Genomic DNA, 17821 nt, shown 5'->3' with positions numbered 1-17821 from the left:
TGTATTGCATTGAATTTGTAGATTGCCTTAGGTAAGATGGACATCTTCACAATGTTGATTCTTCCAATCCATGAGCATGGGATATTTTTCCACTTGTTTGTGTCATCTTTGATTTATTTGAGCAGTGTTTTGTAGTTTTCATTGTAAAGGTCTTTCACGTCTCTGGTTAGGAAGATGCCAAGGTGTTCATTTTTTGGGGGGCTATTGTAAATGAAATCATGTTTTTTATTTGGATTTCTGTTTGTTTATTATTGGTGTAGAGAAATGTGATTGTCTTTTGTACATTTTGTATCCTGAGACTTTGCCAAAGGCCTTTATCAGTGTAAGGAGGTTTTTGACAGATTCAAGGTACACAATCATATCATCTGCAAAGAGAGATAACTTGACTTCTTCTTTTTCTATTTGGATACCCGATTGCCGCCTCTTCTCTGACTGTTCGAGCCAGGACTTCCAATACTATGTTGAACAGGAGGGGTGAGAGAGGGCATCGCTGTCTTGTTTCAGTTTTCAGGGGAAATGGTTCCAATTTTTGTCCATTCAGGAGCATGCTGGCTGTGGGTTTCTCATAGATGGCTTTTACTACTTTGAGGTATATTCCCTGTATGCCTAGATGTTCAAGGGTTTTTAGCAAGAAGGGTGCTGGATTTCATCAAAAGCTTTTTCTGCATCTAATGATATAATCATGTGGTTTTTGTTTTGACATCTGTTGATGTATTTAATTACATTTATGGTTTTATGAATGTTGAACCAGCCTTGCATCCCAGGAATGAAGCCTACTTGGTCATGATGGATGATTTTTGAGATGGGTTGCTGAATCCGGTTTGCTAGGATCTTGTTGAGAATTTTAGCATCTATGTTCATCAAAGATATTGGCCTGTAGTTCTCTTTCTTTGTTGGATCTTTACCTGGCTTGGGTATCAATGTGATGTTGGCTTCGTAAAATGATTTGGGGAGAGTTCCATCTTTTTCAATCGCCTGGAATACCTTCAGTAGGATTGGTATCAGCTCCTCCTTAAAAGTCTTGTAGAATTCTGCTGGAAAGCCATCTGGACCAGGGCTTTTTTTTGTACGTAGTTTTCTTATTACGTAATCGTCTTCCTTGATTGCTATTGGTCTATTTAGGGTCTCAATTTCTTCTTGTTCCAACGTAGGTAGGTTGTGTGATGTCAGAAAGTTCTCCATTTCCTTAAGGTTTTCAAGTTTTTTTTCCATACAAGTGTATGTAATAGTCTCTAATGATCTTTTGTATTTCTTCAGGATTAGATGTGACTTCATCTTTTGTGTTTCTGATTGTGCTTATTTGGTTTTTTTCCTCGTTTTTTCTTGGTCAGTCTAGCTAGGGGACCATCGATCTTGTTTATCCTTTTGAAGATCCAGCTTTTTGTTTCATTGATTTTTTGTATTATCTTTTTGTCTTCTATGTCGTGGATTTGGTCCTTTATTTTGGTGATCTGGATTCTTCTGATGAAATTAGGGTTTTTGTGGTCTTGTTTTTCCAGCTTCCTCAGGTGGCTTGTTAGGCTGTTAATTTGTGTTCTTTCCATTTACTTCATGTGTGTTCGTAGGGATATAAATTCTCCTCTCTACAGCTTTCAAGGCGTCCCAGAGAGTTTGGTAAGGTGTTTCTTCATTTTCATTTGTTTCCAGGTATCTTTTGATCTCTGTTTTGATTTCATCATTGACTCAGGAGTTGTATAGCATCATGCTGTTTAGTGTCCATGTCTTTGTGGGTTTTGCGGGGACCTTGTTGGTGTCAATGTTTATTTTTATTACAATGTGGTCCGAGAAGGTGCATGATAGAATTTCAGACCTTCTAAATTTGCTTATGCTTGATTTATGTCCAATTATGTGGTAGATCTTAGAATATGTTCCATGTGGTGATGAGTAGAATGTATATTCTATGGTCTTTTGATGGAGTGTTCTGCAGGTATCAATTAAGTCCATTTGGTCCAGAGTCTCATTGAGGTTCCGGATCTCCTTGCTGATTTTTTGTCCTGATGATCTGTCTAGGGTTGTGAGTGGGGTATTAAAGTCCCCTGTTATGATGGCGTTAGAGTCAATATCGTTCTTTAGTTTTCCTAGAAACTGCTTTATGAAAGTTGGCGCACCTATGTTGGGTGCATATATGTTTAGGATAAATATTTCTTGTAGATGGAGTGAAGCTTTTATCATTATGCAGTGGCCCTCTGTATCTTTTTTAATTTTTGATAGCTTAAATGGTATTTTGTCTGAAATTAGGATCGAGACTCCTCCTTTCTTTTGTGTTCTATTCGTCTGAAAATTTGTTTCCCATCCTCTTACTTTGAGTGTGTGTATGTCCTTTCTAGTGAGATGGGTCTCTTGAAGGCAGTATATTATTGCCTGGTGATATTTTATCCATTTTGCCATTCTATGTCTTTTCAGTGGTGCATTTAATCCATTCACATTCAGGCTAGTTATTGAAATGTGAGAATTCATCCCTATCATAGAGTTCTTATAGAGTTGTTGTTCTTCCACTTGTTTTTTTTTTTTGTTGTTGTTGTTCTTTCTTTTGGTTTTGGGGTTAGTTCATGTATATTTTATTCTTTACCCTGTACTCTTGTGAAGAACATTGTTCTTTTTTCCTTTTCTTCTGTGTTTAGCACTTTCTTAAATGTTTCATGTATAGGTGGTTTGTTGGCAGCGTAAGTTTTTAGGGATTGGGTTTCTGGGAAAGATTTTAATTCTCCCTCGCTGATGAAACTTAGCTTGGGTGCATAGGTTATTCTTGGTTGACATTGTTTATCTTTTAGGACTTTGAAGGTAGGGCTCCAAGCTATCCTAGCTTGCAGGGTTTCTGTAGATAAATCTGCTGCTATTCTGATTGGTCTTCCATGGTAGGTGATCTGGCCTTTTTCTCTTGCTGCCTTTATGATTTTTCCTTTTATGCCTATTTTGTTTAGATGAATTATTATGTGTCTAGGAGTTGGTCTTCTCATTTGTTGTCTTGCAGGGATTCTCTGAATCTTTTGTGTTTGAATTTTTGCATCACTGATTAGATAAGGGAAGTTTTCTTGAATGATCTCATGGAAAGTTTGTTCCAGTGTGGTCTCTGTCTCTTTTTCTGCCTCAGGTAGTCCAATTACTCTTAGGTTAGGCCTCTTGAGGTAATCGCTCATCTCTTGAAGATTTTGTTCTGTCTTTTTGAGCTTATTTTCTGTGTTTTTAAGAGTTTGGGTTATTTCTATATTTTGGTCCTCAAGCTCTGAGATTCTTTCTTCTGCTTGGGTACTTCTGCTTTCAATGCTTATCAGTTTGTTATTTATTTCATTCACAGTATTCTTTATTACTGGTATCTCAGATATCAGCTCCTTCCTAGTTTCTTCTTGTGTCCCCTCAATTCTTTTTAAACTCTCCATTATTGTCTTGATATCTACATTTGTAGTTTGAGACCCTTCATTCTGGGGGCTTTTCATTGTTTGCATTCCAAAGTCAGTTTTCTCAGTGTCTGCCCTCCCAGGGGTCTGGGAGAGACCCATACTCTTCTTTTGGTTTTTCTTCATTTGTGTAGATTTTTCTCTCTCTCCCCCTTTCCCTCCCCTTCTTTAATTCTGTTTTTGAGGGAAGGTGGGGTTGCTTTTATTTCCCTTCTGCAATATTCTGTTCTTTCTTATGAGGGTCTTCTGGCTTTGTTCACTTTTCAGGTTGGAGCATAGGCTGCAATCTGTACTTTTTGCAGTTTTGAGGTTTAATTGAGAGGGAAGCTGTGGTTCAGAATGCTGATTCTAGCTTCCACGAACAGGTGTATGAGCACACTGGAACCTATTTCCCTCTGCCTTACAATCTGTCCATTCAGCAGTATGTAGTCTTGGTCCCTAGATTAAAAAGGGGGGCATAAAAGAGGAAAATAATGGAGGAAGGGGGAGTCAATAGGGGGTTATAAAGAGAGAAAAGCGAGAGGGAAAACAGATGTACATGCCAACTATCAGGTGAGAAAGAGACACAAGGCCGGGAAGAAGTGAAGAAAGAAACGTAAGAAAGATTCCCTAAAGAGTACTGATAGCTACACAGAGATAGGTCAATAATATCAAGAAACAGTGTAAGTGAGAAGGTAAACAACAAACGGGATCAAATCCAACAGTTACAATGATAAAATCATAAATCAAAATAAGCGATCAGACTAAAGTCACTTCTCTGATCTCCGATTCTGGCCTCTACCCTTTGTTTTTTGTTGCAGTGTAGGGGTGGGGCTTTGTCTCCTGTTTCACGCCGTTGCCTCAGGAACTGAGGTAAAGTTTGTTGATAGGTGGGCGGGACAATGCAAGTCTCTGCCTGGAGAATGGCGAGGCAGTTTATGTAGATCTGCTTTTCTCCGCTTGTCTGGGTCCCCCAGCTTGGGATCTCGCGCTGAGTGCCTCAGCCAGGGTAGGCCCGGAGTTCTAGAGCTCCAAAGCTCCAAAGGGCAGGCGGTGAGTGGCGAGAGTGGCCCTGGACCCCCCATAGGGTACTTCAGCCCGGAATGGGACTGGCGTCTCTGAGGGGCGGGTGCCCAGAGCCTCCCTGAGTGACCGGCGGCTTGGTGCTGGGTGCCGGGCTGGAGACGATGTAGCCTGGGACAGGGCTGGGACCCGAGACTTCCATGCACGCAGTGGAACAGCAGCAGCAGAGGGCCGCAATATCTGGCCCTGCGTGGGACCAAAGGTCCCAGGGCCTCGCACCAGTGTGGCTGGTGGTGCGCTGGAGGGTGGGGGAAGAGAGGTAAGAGTCTTTTGGGGAACTCACGTTCGGAGAATCTCACTAGTTCACCTATGCCGTCACCATCTCGTTCCCGTCTCCCTTTCTTCATTTTTGTTTTGGGTTATTTACCAGTTTCTTGTTAAAGATGGTTTTTGCATACAATAAATATTAACTAATATTGTTTATACATCAAAATTTTTTCTTATATTTGTTTATAGATTTACAACAAAATTTTAAAAATCTAATATAATTTAGATTTTTTTTTTAGCTTCTTGTTTTCTTGTCTTAGAAACTCAGAGATTTCCCTCTGCCCTTAGATTTACAGGTAGTGTTTCAGACCCTCTCCTAAACTTGACTGATTTACTTTTTAATCTTCATTCTTGTGATCCCAACTTAATTTAATTTGGCTGGTTAGTCATATTAGCACCATTTATTAAATTATCCTTTTTCTACTGAACTAGAATATTATCTTTACTGCAAGAAATTCCCAAATATTTTAAATGGGATTCTCTGTTCTTTTTCAATGTTCTATTTGTCTAGATTTGTGAAAGTGCCATATTGACTGAATTGCAGTGGCTTATAGTATGTTCTATTTTCTGGTAAGACTACTTCCCTTCATTGGCATCAAATGAGTGTACTCTCATCTCAGGTAACTGAGGAGGAGCTGAACAGGTAGGCCTGAGGTTGGGTTCAGAGTATAAAAAGATGCCAAGAAGGTGTTGCCTTGACAAAGAAAAAGAACAGTTGTGAAATCAAACAGAACACTTAAATGAAGCTTATCAAGGAGACAGATGAGAAACCAAACAAATGAAAAATTGGGAAGAATACTAGAGAGAATTAAGATTAGCACAAAATATTTCTTGGGCCAAAAAGGTAATGAATGATAAAAAAATTCAGCGGCCAAATAAAGAGAAAGGGCTCATTTGAGATCCAAATTTATGTTCTTTAAGACTGGTGGCGAAGAAATACTTCAAAGGAAAAGTAAAAGGAACACTTACCAAAAAAAATAAAAAAACAACCTCAAAAATAAACCATAATTTTTCTGATTATTAATACATGTAATTAAGCCCTCACTGTAAAAAGAAACAAAATCTACAACACATCAAACCCAAGAAAAATGGAAGAAATTGATAAGGTAAAAGTAGAAACTACATGTTTAGAAATAATAAAAAAAAAAGACAACCTATTAATTGCAGGAAAAAAAGAGACAAAAATCTATGAACTGAAAAATAAAAAAAGCTGAGCCAGTAACTTGTGTAAGAAATTAAGGAAAACTCAGAAGATACACATTTCAATTGAAAATTAGAAACAGAAATAGAAAGAAAATCAAAAGAACTGTAAGAAAATCAACCTCTTTCAGAGCTGGTGTCTATATTGTAGTCTGCTTTTTCTCCATTATTCAGCTTAGTTCAAAGTATAGATTCAAAAAATATTTGTTGAATGAACAAATGGATACAAAGCCACATGCCAATACTGTAGCAGGTCATATTCTAGAAAAATGTAAATGACTAAAGCTGAAGAATTCCTGAAGAGTTAGTAATTCCAAGTAGACTAATTCCTATGGGAGAAATGGAAAAATACGGCAATTATTTCTTTAAAGAGCACAAGGTTCATATGGCTTCCTAAGCCAAGTTTTTTCAAAATTTTAAGTAGTCATTAATACTTGTGCAATTTTATTTTTTTTGAGTTGGAGTCTCACTTTGTTGCCCAGACTGGAGTGCAGTGGCACACTCCTGGCTACCGCAGCTTCGACCTGCTGGCTCCGGTGATTCTTCCGCCCCAGTCTTCCACGTAGTCCAAACTATAGGTGCATGCTACCATGCCTGGCTAATTTTTGATTTATTGTAGAGACGAGGTCTTGCCAAGTTGCCTGGGTGGGTCTTGAACCCGTGGGCTCATGCAATTCACTCGCCTTGGCTTCCCAAAGTGCTGAGATTATAGGCTGAGCCAATAAGCCCAACCAACTTGTGCAATTTTATGAGCACAAAGAGTTAAAAAAAAAAAAAACCTAGACGTTAAAAAAAGGATCATAAAAATTTGAGATGCCAAACCCTTCATTTATAAAACAAGTTTTCTTATTTGACATTATAAGCATACATAGAATGGTCATGTAGAATGCAGAACAAAATTAGAGAAGTATAAAAACAATTTATATGAGGGAACATAAAAAATTCCAGCATTTATTTATAAAAAAAGTATACTTATTCTTACATGTTTAAACTTCAGTCACCTTCAAAGTACTCTCCGTTTGATGCACTATGCCTAAGGAGACTTTTTCCACTGCTGAAAACAGTATTTGAACTTGGCAGTTTTGACATCTCTTAGTGTTGCTGGTATTGTTTCACCTCTTCCACATCAGCCTTTGATGACTTTTTTCATGGTGGGGGTGGGCAGGAAGTGCTTCAGGCAAGATTAGGTGAATAGGGAGGGTGGGGCATGGGGATCACATTGTTTTCGGTAAAAAACTGCTCAACACTTAGCATGGTGTAGGCAGGTTGTTCTCATAAATCACCCACCGTGAAATGAGCAAACATGTTGAAACATGAAAAAATGCTCAACATTACTCATCTTCAGGAAAATGCAAATTAGAGCCACAATAGATACCACCTTATACCAGTCAGAATGGTTATTATTTAAAAAATAAAAAAATAAACGCTGATGCACTTATACACTGTTGGTGAAAGTGCAAATTAGTACAACCTCTATGGAAAGCAGTATGGAGATTACTCAAAGGACTAACAGTAGATCTACCATTTGATCCAGTAATCCCACTACTAGGTGTCTAACCTAAGGAACAGAGGTTATTACATAAAAAAAGACACCTGTACCCATATATTCATCCCAGCACAAATCACAATTGCAAAGAAGTGGAATCAACCTAAATGCCCATCAACTGATCAGTGGATAATGAAAACATGGTATATATACACCAGGGAATAGTATGCAGCCTTAAGAAGAATGAAATCTTGTCCTTTGCAGCAACATGGATGGAGCTGGAGATCTTCATCCTAAGTAAACTGACTCAGAAACAGAAAACCAAACACTGCATGTTGCCACTCATATGTGGGAGCTAAATGTTCACAAAGATGGAAATGACAGACACTGGGGACACCAATAAGGGAGAAAGGGGAAGCGGGGTTAGGGCTCAGAAACTACCTACAGGGCACAATGTTTGTTGTCTGGGGAATAGGCCACATGCAAATCAATCCCCACCATTACACAATATGTTCATGTAATGAATATGCATGTATGTGTATACACTGAATCTAAACTTTAAAAAATTACAAAAAATTCATTTTTCTTTCATATTTTCTCTTAATTAACTTTACTATTTGAAAATTATTATTGTCAAAAAACATTTTATGTCTAAATCGGGAAGCAATTCTTTTTGTTAGATCATTTTCTATAATCTGACAGTTTACTATGTCTTAAACTCATTCCCCACATAGCTCCTCAAATGTTCTCATTGCTGTTATTCAAATGTTAGCAATGGGGTATAGTATACATAGATCATCTTTTGGAATTAGGCAGTCTTGAGTTCAGATTGTAGATTCATTACTTATTTAACTACATAGATAAGCAAAATCTAGATTAATTAAACCCATTCTCAATGTTTGTATAGCATTTAATGTAGGGTCTGCAATCCAGAAGGAATTAAATAATAATAGCATTAAGCACTATTACCTCTTAAGTTTATCTTTGGAATAAAGGAATCACAAACTAATGCAAAAATAAGTGCCATCTCCCAAATTTACTTTAGCTAAGCATCCACTTTTCTTATAGATAGCCATTAAATGTAATAATTACAGCAACTGTTGAAAATTTTTAGGATGTGAAGAAACTATAATAAATTGACACTGTATAAAAATATCCCACATATCATCAAAAGTGTGAAGCATACATACTGAAAGCAAAAATAACTTCCTTCGTACAGCATATTTTAAAAAAATTTCCATTATGTTACTTTTTAATAAAGGGAAAAACTACTATAATTAACACACACATATGACATATGCTAAATTTCAGTCTTATCTACTACAACTATTTTTTTCAGCACAATCTGTTTGATTCTATCCCACAAGTCTCCTTAGCAAATATTTATTGAATGCTTTGTCTGTCCCATGACTACAACAGGCAGCAGGGATACAATGAAAGAAAAAAGCAGACACAATTCCTGTTGTCATGGAACTTATAGACTAGTAAATAGAAAGATATTAGTAAAATAAACACATAAACAAACAAAAAATCACAACTGTCAGAAGCATCATAGGAAGAGGAAGAACATCCCAGTCAGGAAGATCAGAGAGGGAAACCTGTAGAAATAGCACGGTATGTGCATCTAAAGAATGAGTGGTAGTTAACTAGGTGAAAGCGGAGGGAAAAACATTCTAGAAAGATGGAACACAGCATGTTCAAAGGCTTTGTGACAGGAGGGAAGGTTGCACCCTTGGGAAATTACAAAGGTCAATCCAGCTAAAGCATGGGGAAGAGGGGAAACATTGAGGGAGACAAGGCTAGAGAAACAGGCAGGGGCTTGGCCATGCAATACTTTTTATAAACACTTTTATCTTCAGATTAGGAGTGACAGGAAGTCAATGAAAAGTTGGGGTTAGTGATAGGAAGAACAGACTGTCATGATTAGTTTTGAAAAGATACTCTGACTATAGTATAGAGAAGCAAGTTGGATAGGGTAACAGTGGAAGGAAGGCAGACCAGACAGGAGGCTATTGTGTAGTGTGAGAGATGACAGCAGCTAGGGAAAGGTGGTGACAGTGGAAATTAAGAGAAAGGAAGAAGTTTAAGATTTGGGAGGTGAAACTGACAATTCAGTGATGACAAGATGAAAGAGGAAATGTCAAAGCTGGTGTTGCAGTTTTTTTGCCTTGAATAGCCAGTTATTTGTGTAATGCTGCTATCCATGGAGATAGGGAATATCAGAGAACCAGGTACAGCTGAGAGAGAAAGACTTTAGTTTTAGACATGACAAGTTTAGGCTTTTGAGATACGCCTGAGGGGCTTTCAAATAGGCAGTTATGTATGTATGAGGTATGGTGCTCAGAAGAGAGGTCTAGTCCAAAGGGAGAAATCTGTTCTTGCAGAAGTCTTGAGAAGATAACATTTCTTGGGAAAAGAGAATGAGAAGAGAAGATGTGGAACACCAATGTTTAATTGCCCGGAGAAGACACTGAGCCTCCAAAGGTGTTTAAACAATGCTTCAATATAAATTTATTCTAAGCATAAGCAAATTAGCCTTGGTCTCATATTTCATAAATTTTATTTATTTTCTCACTAGGTAGTATTCAATTACATAAGTTACTTTTATTATGGAGGAAATACTCAGAGAATGACCTTTGTAGCCCTAGCACAAGCTCTCTTTAAAATTCAATTTCTATTTAATATTGCCAAATATTTCTGCTTTCTGCTTAATCTAGATCAACTTCATTACCTTGGGACTAAATTTGACAACAGATAATATAATACTCAAATCTATTTTTCTGTGCCAACCTATATAAAGTCACCAAGGATACAATCTATAAATTTTCTAAATACTTTAAAAGCAATTATAATAAACTGTGCACTATGCACTATTTTACTCACTGACATTATTTATCTTTGTAAATCTTATTTATCTAATATAACTCAAATTACCTAAACAATATAGAAGAGATGCTCATTTAAAAACTTGAATTGGCCTCTATTTTATGCCCTGTTAGGGAAATTAAATATAGAACGAGCACTTTAGTAAGTTATCGCAGAACAGACAAACGCCAAGTAGGACAATTCAACTGGATTTCACTTCATTAGAATTTGCCCCTATTATGTGAAAGAAGTAATTTAGGGAAATATCAACAGAATAAAATGGAGTTGATTATTTAATAATAACTACATAATGTGTAAAAGAATGGGAATGAAAATATTTCTTTTAGTTACAGTGAAATAAACTGGTAAAATTAGATAGATTCTCTATGACACTATGACTTATGAGTTATGATACATAATTATTATCTGTCTGAATGCAGACACCTGTGGCAGAGATAGCTATCTGTACATAAAAATGCTGTAGTGTAGTGCAGTTATGTGTGACTGAATTCTGGTTAACAAAATATATGCAGGAGTGATGTAGGCCACTTCCAAGACTGGCTCATAAAACTTCTCATACTCATTCCTCCATGCTCTTCCCCCCTTCTGACTGCTTGGCTGAAATGGGGATAATCTCCAGGGAAATCTTGGAAGTGACTTTTTTTTTCTTTTTTTGAATTGGAGTCTCACTCTGTCGCCCAAACTGGAGTGCAGTGGCCGCTCCCAGTCACTGCAGCCTCGATCTGCTGGGCTCCAGCGATCCTTCCGCCTCAGCCTTCCAAGTAGCTGGAACTACAGGCGTGCACTACCACACTCGGCTGATTTTTTGATTTATTGTAGAGATGAGGTCTCGCTGCCCAGGCGGGTCTCGAACCCATGGGCTCTTTTTAAGATGGCAATGTCTCAGTTAGTCTTGGTCCAGAAATGATTGGGTGGAGGCAAGTCCCATCTCATCTAATCTAAATGGAAATGCTTTGGCCTATTTACATGATTAAGAAATGTTACTGTGCTTAAGCCTATATTTTTGTTTCAGCAGTCAGCCTACCCTGACCAGTACAACTTTAATGCCACAGCACCCCACTGATGAATAGCTTCCATTATAATATGATGACAGCTCTACGTTATATTTAAATGCACACCCTGTATTTAAAATCTCAAGCAAAGAACCAGGTATATCTTTTGGTGCTATAAACTTCCTTTCCCTAAAGAAACACAATAAAAGGTATTTTGTGTTTCTGTACAAGCTTTTATATTATCACTGTTTAGTACTATTATTGGCTACAAAGAAAATATTTTGTCTTTAGGTAATTTTTAAAACGATCCAGAATTCCTAAATTTAATTTTTGACCCAGATCTAAAACTTTTTCCACAGAATTTACTTCAAAGTATGGTAGATTAAATGGCAATAAAGAAATATAATTTTATAAAAAAAAGTGGATTTTCAGAAAAATAAAAACATGTCAGGTATACTATCTGTTCATTCCATAACTATTTTCTGGGGGATTAATATATGTTAGGTATTGAACAAACAAACAAACAAAAAACATTAAAAGCTTCTCTCAAGGAGCTCCAAGGCTAATCTGGAAGAAAAACAAAGAGATTACACTATTCTATTACAAATGCATGAAACATATATGCATAGAATATGATAAGAATAGTCAGGAAGGGTCCCAATGGAGAGATGGGAAGACATAAAAGGTTTCACAGAAGATAAAATTTCTGAGGACAACTTGAAGTAAGGTAAAGAAATAGTGAAACTGACAGCCCAGGTAAAGAAGCCCGTGTTATAAAATCTACTAAAAAATTTGGAGGATTTTAAGTTTATGGAGAGCCAGTGAAGGGTTTTCAGCAGGAAAGTGACAGTCCCAGATCTTCATTTTAAAAGAATGCAATATGAGAAATTAACTGGGTAAAAGAGAAATGCCCAAACTGGAGATTAGGTTTTAGGGCACTACACTTTAGATGAAGAATGAGAGCCTGAATTTAAGTCAGAGGCAGTGTACATGGAAACAGCTAGGGAAGGTGATGGGAGATAGAGATATTTAGGAAGAGAAATGGTGGAACTGTGTAATATAATAGAGATAGAGGAGTAAATTACGACTTTCATGATTTTGGGTAGAAGAATTAGGTCAATGTTGCTGCCCACAGGTCAAGACAGTAGGAGAGATGAATAAGTTCAGATTTGGTTAGTCTGAGGAGAAAACAATAAACAGTCATTCAGAAATATAGTCTAGAATACTAGATTAAAGTAAGGTTGTAGACATAAGCTTTATTGGGTTTTGAAACCACTGATTTCATTAGATAAATATGCACAGCAACATTTCCTAGAGAGCGGTCCATTTAGGAGGCTTGTTTACAACAAATATTTTTATGCCTCACACTACACATAATGACTTAGACTCTCTAGGGTTAGTCCTCAGAATCTACGTTTAATTTCCCAGGTCTTATTTACACTAAAATTTAAGAGCCACTGGAATATAAAGTAGGAAACAAAATGCCAATTGTAAAACTATGGGAAAAATCATTATTGAAGGTAGTGATTATGGAAGGTTATATATCAAATTATTTACAGTGGTGATCAAAAGATAACAAAATATGGAGTTGCTTTTTTTTTTTTTTTGAGTTGGAGTCTCACTCTGTCGCCCAGACTGGAGTACAGTGGCCACTCCCGGCCACCGCAGCCTCAACCTGCTAGGCTCCGGCGATCCTTCCGCCTCAGCCTTCCAAGTAGCTGGAATTACAGGCGCGTGCTACCACGCCTGGCTAATTTTTTTTTTTTTAATTTATTGTAGAGATGACATCTTGCCACGTTCAAAATACAGAGTTTTAAAAATCTTCTGATCAGTCGAGCTCAGTGGCTCAGCCTGTAATTCCAGCACTTTGGGAAGGCAAGGCGAGTGGGTTGTCTGAGTTCGCAGGTTTGAGATCAGCCCGGGTAACTTGGCGAGACCTTGTCTCTACAATAAATAAAAAATCAGCCAGGCGTGGTAATGCACACCTGTAGTCCTGGCTACTTGGAAGGTTGAAGTGGAAGGATCACCTGAGCCCAGCAGGTCAACGCGGGGGTGGCTGTGAGCATGCATGTCACTGCACTCCAGCCTGGGTGAAGTGAGACTCCAACTCAAAAAAAAAAAAAAAAAAAAATCTGATCAAAAAGTTGTATAAAAATTTGGAAAGTGGTATCCTTTTTAGTATATATGATAAAGATTTATAGTTAAAATAGACAGCTAAAGTCTCAAAATGATTGAACTAGAAAAGCCATTTACCTTTCTTTTAAAAAATATTTTAAATTCAGAAAATACTTTTCTTTGAAACCAACCGAAATGTCAAATGCCATATGTGCAATGAGAGGGTCCAACCTAGCAAGTGAGAACTATTAAGAGTCAGAGAACTTAAATCAAGCTGAGTACTTAGGTACATTTTCCTAAGTAAAGTTGATTATGTTTAAGACCAAAACAAAAAAAAAGAAAGCCTAAAAACACAAAAAACGCTTAGCCAAAAAAACAACTTGGGACAGTATATTCCCGAGTTGACACTTTATAGGGTTGATTCTCTAACTTCACTTTGAGAAAAGTTTTTACATAAAATAAATACAATTAACAATACTAATGAGCTGGGCTCGGTGGCTCAGCCTGTAATCCCTCGCCTTTGGGAGGCTGAGGTGGGTGGATTGCCTGAGCCCACGGGTTCGAGACCCGCCTGGGCAGCGAGACCTCATCTCTACAATAAATCAAAAAATCAGCTGGGCGTGGTAGCATATGCCAGTAATTCCGGCTACTCGGAAGGCTGAGGTGGAAGGATCGCTGGAGCCCAGCAGGTGAGGCTGCGGTGACCGGGAGTGGCCACTGCACTCCAGTCTGGGCGACATAGTGAGACTCCAACTCACCAAAAAAAAATAAAATAAAATAAAACCAAAAAAACCCCCCAGTACTAATGGTGCAATTCTTAGGTATTTAATTGAACTATTGCAATTGAAAACCAAGGCTAGCACTATATATTTCAATGTCCAATGTCACTTAAATCAAACACATTTCTAAAATGAGACAATCTAGTGATATAGTAGCTCATTTTTTTTTTTTTTTGATTCAGGGGTGTCACTCTGTCACCTCGGCTGGAGTACAAGTGGCACAATCATGGCTCACTGCAGCCTCGATCTCCTGCGATCAGGTGATCCTTCTGCCTCAGCTTCCTGAGTAGCCAGGACAAGTATGCACCATCATGCCTAGTGCATTTTTAAATTTTTGTAGAGACAAAGTCTCGCTATGTTGACCAGGCTGGTTTTGAACTCCAGGGCTCAAGCAATCTTCCCTCCTCCTCAGCCTTTCAGTGTTGGGATTACAGGCATGAGCCACCATGCCTGGCCTAGTGGCTCAATTTTTTAAAAGAAATTTTCAATATTTCCTCTTTGATTGATAGGAAATTTGTATTTCAAAATATAAAATGTTATGAGGAACTGAGTATTGTAGTAACCACTGCACAAAAACCAGCTTAGGCTGTTTAATAAACCATTTTGATTTGTATTAAAATACAAAATAGCCATCCTTTAACTCTGAAAAGTTTCAAAAGGCACTAGTGTTATCAGAAGCTAAGACATTCATTTCATTACCATGAGCTCGAAGTAAAGCTTCAGCAGTAAACAGAGGAGCCTGAAGCATGTCTGCAGTTTCCACAATAAGCATATCTTTCAATCTACGAAGATCCTGAGGTCTTAATCCTTCATATGGCTTTGAAAAGAAAAAAAATAAAGTTAAATTGGTCATTATACTCTTAGAAAATATCAAAATACCTACCTATAAAACAAATAAATAGTCAGCCCTCCATATCTATCCGTATCCATGGATTTAACCAAATGTGGATTGAAAATATTTGGGAAAAATGGATGGCTGTGTCTGTACTGAACATGTACGTACTTTTTTCTTGCTATTATTCCCTAAATAATTCAGTACAACAACTATTTACATAGTAGTTACATTGTATTAAGTATTATAAATAACCTAAAGATGACTTAAAGTATACTGGAAGATATCCATAGGCTATGTGCAAATACTATACACCATTTTATACATTGGACTTGAGCATCTGAGAATTTGGGTATCCATCAGTGGTCCTGGAACCAATCCCCCATACCTATCAAGGGATGACTGTATATGATTATTATTTATTTAATCTTCCAGTTTTGATTTGGCTATTGAAGTTCGAAAGGTTATTTTATGCTCTACTGTCATGGACTTCAAACTACCCTTTCACAAGTCTCTTTTAAGCTGGAAAGCAGATACTGCAGTGCATACACCTTATCATTCTAAAAACAGAAGTATTATTCTATAATGGCAAGACCCACTTACCTTCCAATTTAAAATATTTTGATATTTAAAAAGTATTAGAAATAAAAACTTATAATCTCACCACTAAGCAGTCATCACCATTATTCTCATGTATTTTTATCTCCTCTGTTCTTTTTGCAAATCAGTTTGATGTGAATATATGTATGTTCATTTAGAGACACGTTTAGTCAGAGAATCATCAAACATTTTCACTTATTGAAATTTTAAGAGTCAACCTGCAGAACTCTTTTGTTTCCCCCAAATATTTATTGGATATTGTTTCCTGTTTATTTTTTCCCTAGGGAATTATAGACTTATTCTATCAAGTTCCAACTGAATTCAAATTGGGATTGCTAGTGGGGTTATTCAATACCTATTGATTTATTTGGAGAAGAGTGACTATGCCATACTATTCAGACTTCTTACTCTTAAATACATGATCTCTCTGTTTATTCAAATGTTCTTTAATGTCCTTTTGTTTTTCTTTTTATAGGTGCTGTATCATCTCAAGTTTTTTATTCCTTTGTTATATTTTTTGGCTTTTAACAAAAAAAAAGAAGAATAAAAAAATACAAGTGTCTCATCATTCAGAATCACTTACTGATAACATTTTGCGAGACTTGTTTCAGGGGTTTTCAAAACAAAACAAGTAAAACTTTACAAAGCCAAAATAACCTGTGACACATTTTCCCTATTCCATTTTTGAAAGAATCTCCCCTCTTCCTTGCAAATAGCAACCACAACCATGAATTCGACTTATAGCTGTCATAAGATTATGGTGTAACATTATATACATGACTAGGTAATTTAGCTTCCTTTATTTTTACTCAGTATTATGTTTTTATCAATAATATTGATATACATATCCATTTCAATCCTTTAAACAGAGGTAGTCAACTTATTTCAAAAGCAGTAGAAACTCCCAAGTACTTATCAGAAAACAACCACTGAAGATGTCCTCTGGCAGGCTCTACCACAGTTTTCAGGGAGCTCTGGGAAGTTAACATACTTCACCCAATGCAGTAGATCTACAGAGATTTTGCAATTAGATCTGTCTTTATTTCCTGTTTTGTTTTTTTTTAGTATCATGTAACCATTTAATCAATTCTTAATTACATATGACTAAAACTATTCACCAGAGGTAGGTTCTCTCAGTTGACACAATTAACTTCCTGGTTCTTAGACACTTTATGGAAGGGATGCATATAACAACAATGAGGGTGCTAATGACAGAAAAGACTGACAGATTTGATCACATTAAAATCTGTTTAAAAAAAAAATCTGTCAAGCTTTAAGCATAAAAAGTGTTTTACCTTTACTATATAAGGAATTGGTGACAATCAGTAACAAAGAAGACGTCATAAAAATAAAAACATCTTTAAAGATACAAACTTTTTACCTAACAAATTGGCCAAGGTTAAAAAAAAAAAAAAAAAAAATATATATATATATATATAAAATACTCAATTTTGGTAATGTTGCAGTGAGTTGGCACAGCATAGGTTAAAATAAAAACCGATATGTCATTCAACAACCTAGCATCATGTATTATGAGTCTTTAAAGCACTTCATATTTTGACTGAGGAATTTTACTTGTAGGAATCTATCCTAAGGTATAATTACAAATGTGGACAAAACTGGTTATTTGCAATGTTATTTATAAAAGTGAAAAAATACAAATACCCAAATGGACATTAGAGGAGTTAAAGAACACTCACATACTAGAATAGTAAGGAGCATTCAAAATGATTTCATGATAAATGTGCAAAAATCAAGAAATGTTAAAAAAAGCTCTATTGGATAGAAAATATATAACATCATCAGAATGATATACTTATATGCAAAGAGAAAATGGAAAGTAATCCTGAGAAATGTTATTAGGATTATTTGAAAATGGTAGAATAAGTATTTTAAATTTTTATTCTGCTTCATTTTATGAAGAGAATGCTTTACAAAAAAAAATAAAAAAAAAAAAGGAAAAAAATCACTGGCGATGTTAGAGAGCTACCAACAGTGGCAGTGTACACATTGCATCAGTCTGTGGTGCTATTACTTTTAAAAATGACAGTGCAGACTTATGTTGAATACATTTCATATCATATGGCATTAATAGCCTATTTCAGCTATGCATACATTCAGATATACTACCATGAATCTCTATATGTACAGGTAGCCCATCAACTTAACTAGGAAAAGAAACGAAGCTAGGCACACTGGCATGTGCC

General features: G+C 36.6%; 1 protein-coding gene across 2 annotated transcripts in view; it reads right to left on the bottom strand.

Annotated features, from left to right (window-relative positions):
• ANKIB1 (ankyrin repeat and IBR domain containing 1) overlaps positions 1–17821 on the bottom strand; it is a 112094-nt gene that overhangs the window by 60617 nt on the left and 33656 nt on the right. For both annotated transcript variants that reach the window (XM_008073838.1, XM_008073839.2), the window contains exon 4: positions 14882–14999. In XM_008073838.1, coding sequence (XP_008072029.1) covers positions 14882–14999 — 118 coding nt within the window. The remainder of the gene's footprint in view (positions 1–14881; positions 15000–17821) is intronic.

This window comes from Carlito syrichta, unplaced genomic scaffold (genome assembly GCF_000164805.1).
Source record: "Carlito syrichta isolate Samal-C Ts95f unplaced genomic scaffold, Tarsius_syrichta-2.0.1 Scaffold316198, whole genome shotgun sequence".
Lineage (NCBI taxonomy): Eukaryota > Metazoa > Chordata > Mammalia > Primates > Tarsiidae > Carlito > Carlito syrichta.
The sequence above is the reverse complement of the archived record's forward strand: the minus strand, read 5'-3'. Positions and strand labels throughout refer to the sequence as shown.